Source organism: Trachymyrmex cornetzi, unplaced genomic scaffold (assembly GCF_001594075.2).
Source record: "Trachymyrmex cornetzi isolate Tcor2-1 unplaced genomic scaffold, Tcor1.1 scaffold468, whole genome shotgun sequence".
Lineage (NCBI taxonomy): Eukaryota > Metazoa > Arthropoda > Insecta > Hymenoptera > Formicidae > Trachymyrmex > Trachymyrmex cornetzi.
Genome location: NW_017299487.1, coordinates 623,541 through 627,756, shown reverse-complemented (window position 1 = coordinate 627,756; position 4,216 = coordinate 623,541). Strand labels below are relative to the sequence as shown.

The 4,216-nt window shown below is 29.2% G+C and overlaps 1 protein-coding gene across 1 annotated transcript in view; it reads left to right on the top strand.

Annotated features, from left to right (window-relative positions):
- The window catches only part of LOC108764932 (glutamate receptor ionotropic, kainate 2-like), a 13,091-nt gene that overhangs the window by 6,497 nt on the left and 2,378 nt on the right, over nucleotides 1-4,216 (top strand). Inside the window, 8 exon segments of the mRNA XM_018513338.1 lie at nucleotides 645-860; nucleotides 1,719-1,803; nucleotides 2,011-2,149; nucleotides 2,318-2,452; nucleotides 2,589-2,781; nucleotides 2,866-2,950; nucleotides 3,120-3,266; nucleotides 3,362-3,630. Coding sequence (XP_018368840.1) covers nucleotides 645-860; nucleotides 1,719-1,803; nucleotides 2,011-2,149; nucleotides 2,318-2,452; nucleotides 2,589-2,781; nucleotides 2,866-2,950; nucleotides 3,120-3,266; nucleotides 3,362-3,630 — 1,269 coding nt within the window.

Here is a 4,216-nt window from a genome sequence, read left to right as displayed (position 1 = left end):
AATATAATTGACTTACATGTCCTCGATGATTAAGTCACTCGCAAATTGGCAAGGATGCAGCGTTGTTAATCACCATAGGACATGAAGCGTGTCGCGGAGCCATGTAAAAATCATAAGCACTCACAATTATATATAAATTTGAATAATATCGACATGTTCAACTGTCAGTATACATTGACATGTCGCTCGGATTCCGATTATATCTTGTAAAATTATATCTTGTAGAATTATACCTTGTAAATTCATAAATAAAAAGAAAAGCTAAGAGAAAGGATACTCGTAGAACAATTATATGTAATTTTATTCATTTAACTCGTCCGCTATTACTATTAATTTAAGAAAGATATTATTTGTAACAAATACAGAAAAGAGCAAATTGAACGGAAAACAATATCGTGTTTAATAATATTACTTTACTGCTTCAATACAAATAAGTATGATTTCTCTTAGTGGGTATAAAAACAGAAATATCGTATACCACTAATGATAATAACGAACAAGTTAAATCGAGTTACATATAATTGTTCTATGAGTATCCTCTCTCTTAGATCTTCTTTTTATTTATTGTAGTCAGAATTCACTAAGCATAAATTATACAAATATTTTTGGAAATATAAAATATATAATAACTTCCTCCGATTCAGAATGCACCCTACATTATGGAAGTGATCGATGGTTCAACGCGAGGAGTACTAATTGGTCAAAAACGCTATGAAGGTTATTGCATCGATCTGATTAATGCAATTGCAGAATATCTAGATTTTAAAGGCGTAATATTCCAACTCGTAACTGATGGATATGGCAGTTATAATTCAGAAACGAGGACTTGGAATGGTCTAATCAGGAACATTCTGGATTATGTAAGTAAAACATTTTGCATTTTACAGAGGGAAAAAATGATTTGTTAAAATATCTAAAAATTTTGCTAGATATAAAATCTAAAAATAATTTCGTTAAATTGTCAAAATAATTATGTAGAAAACTTAAGTTGATTCCTGGAACATTAAAACGTCTCACAGCATTGCTAATCATGTTTGAGTACTACATATCTAATTACTTTGACGGTCCCGTTAAAATTGTTTTCAGATTTGCATCTAACTAAATTATTTAATATTTCAATAAAATTGTACTTTCTGTGCAGGACTTTTTATTATTTTTATAGATTAACATCTTTATAATATATGATGCTTGATGGTAGCATCAAATTATTAAAATTGCTTGTCAATTTAATTCGCGATTACTAGAGTAGTTTTAATTGCGTTTATTTAGTCCGGAAAAACAATTCGGCGCGCAGTTTGAAAAAGACTACAATATGGTATATATGCAAGTACATATATAGTATATATTAGTAATTCAAGATTGAATTATTTAAAGCAACGAAGATCCAGCTCCGACCGTAATAGGCAGTTACATTCTAGTATTAATTGAGTTTCTCAAATGTACGGTCAAAAAATATAAATATATTGTTTATTTTCTTTTATGAAAGGACAGAATAGAAACATGTAAATTAATTGAGTTTATTTTCGTATTACAATTAAATTAGTAATAGTATTTTTTTAAAGCAATAATCCACCTTTTATTTAAAATCCACGTTAATTGTTCATCACCTTCATTTTACAAGATTTCCCTACTTATTGTGATAACGAAAAATAGTTCGAGTTTGCACTACATTTCAGTAAGTAATCTGTTATTTATGATTTATTTCTCAAAAATTTCAGAAAGCCGATTTTGCTGTATCCGACTTAACGATAACATCCTACCGCGAGACCGTTGTGGATTTCAGTTTACCTTTCATGACCTCGGGTAAATACTGATATTAATACATTATTAACCATTAAAAAGGATAATATACAAAAAATATTATAATATTGCTATAATTGGTTTTATTCATTATTCATAAATTCTATAGAACTCAAAAATAAATTAAACATGTTAAGATATTGTAAAAATAAATAAATAATTAATTTTAAACTATATTAATAACAGTATTCCAACTTTGTTTTAAATTAGGTTTCAGCATTATGTTTAGCAAGCCGGAAAAGCAAACGTCATCTTTTTTTCCAGTTTTAATGCCTTTCTATATAGAAGTATGGCTTTCTATGGCTATTGTTTGTATCGTCGTATCGATAATGTTATTTCTTCAGGCAAAGTAAGATTTTTAGAGACAAAATACTTCATAATTTTGAATGTAATAAAAATGTAATCAAAATTATCCTTCTCAAATTAATATCTCCTAAAATGACCTAAAATTAGTAGAGTGAACATAATCGTTAAAAAAATGTGTCTTGTATTTCGTAAATTTAAATTCTTTCTCGAGAATGACACCTGGTAAGAGGAACAATCCGCATCATCTATGCAATGCCGATCCTGAAGAAAATAATTTTAACTTCAAAAATTCTTTCTACTTGACCATTGGTTCTTTTATGCAACGAGGTTCAAACATACGGCCCAAGTAAGCTTTAATATGATATCATTATAATTAATAAACATACATTTTTAATTTTGAAAAAATTATTTTTTTAATCAAGAGGTAAATGTTTTAAACTATTATAGTATTTACACATAAATAAAATCACTTTCATTGATAGAGCATCATCTCTGCGCATGCTTGCAAGTATATGGTGGTTCTTTACTTTGATCATGTACAGCTCATATACAGCGAATCAAGCTGCCTTTCTCAATATGGACAAAATATCTATTAAAGGAATTGAGGATCTGCCCAAACAGACAAAAATTAAATATGGTGCACTAGAGAATAGCTCAACAGCAGCATTCTTCGAAGTACATTAGTAGCTTATTTATGATCATATTTTAGCTCAATATGAAAATAACTTACAGATATGATTCGATATTATTAAATTGTAGAATTCAAAGTACTTAACGTACAAACAAATATGGATTGCAATGGCGAATTCTAGGCCAAGCGTATTCACATCAAGTTATGAAGAAGGTGCGCAATTCCAAAATCGAACATGCATCACCAACTTGAAAAATACGTGAAAAATGCATAAGAAACCTTCTTTTTTAAAAAGGGTTACATTATTCGAAAAAACAAATTTTTTCTTTTGACTTGTGATTTTCAAATACCTATATTAATTTTCTGTTACAATACATTCCAGGCATCAGCCGAGTTATTCGCGGCGAAAGACGATATGCTTTTCTCATGGAAAGTACCACTATTGAATATATTATGGAGCGCCGTTGCAACCTAATTAAAATAGGCAGCGTGTTCGATAACAGAGGCTATGGCATTGCTATGCCACGCAGTAATATTATAACTTCACTACAATACCAATATTATATTTCTCCATTATATTTCTTTGTCTTTATATAAACCATTTCTCTTGCACCTCTTCTGCAGATTCTGTATACAGAAGGCATATTAACTTTGCGATCCAATGGTTAGAAAAGAAAGGTAAACTGAAGGCACTAAAAAAAAAGTGGTGGCAAGAAACAGGAGGAGGTTTGTGCAAGAAAGATGAAATGGAAAATAATGAAAGCACAAACCAATTAGGGATGGCAAGCCTCAGAGGTGTGTTCTTCGTTCTAATATGTGGTTGTAGCGCTTCGTTCTTTATCGCAATTTGCGAATTTCTATGGAATATACATAAAGTCGCTATGACAGAGAAGGTAAATCTTTATTTTATCATGTTCATTATTAATCTTGTGATAAATACTTTAAATAAAGTAAATTAATTTTCTTCCTTTTAACGAAGAAAAGCTCTCAAAAATTTAACAGTAGAATATGAAATTTCTTTCTTTTTATGGTAAATTAAATTGTGAAACAAAATGCACAATTCGCAAATTTTAAGTGTATAAAACCATAAACAAGGGCTAATGAGAGTATAGTCGCTGTAAGTTTTACGATGAATAAGTTTATTAATTATTAAATTCCATACGTTTCGGCATCCATTCGAGCCATCATTAGTGCATCTTACAAGTAAACCTTAAGAAATATCAGACGCCGATTTTTCTCAAAATTTTTACAGTTGTTTCTTATGATAAAATAACAAGAAATCTGTCATTAATTTTAGCCCAAATGCGTGTGTCTGTTAAAAAATAATTTTTTGTTATTCTTTACAATTACTCAATTTTTATATGTTTAAAGCAATATTTCTAACAAATGAATCTGTACCCGATTTTTTGAAGCTCGATACGCATATAGAACACTAAAATAATAACAATAATTATTAATAGTAAAGAAACGATTTCTCTT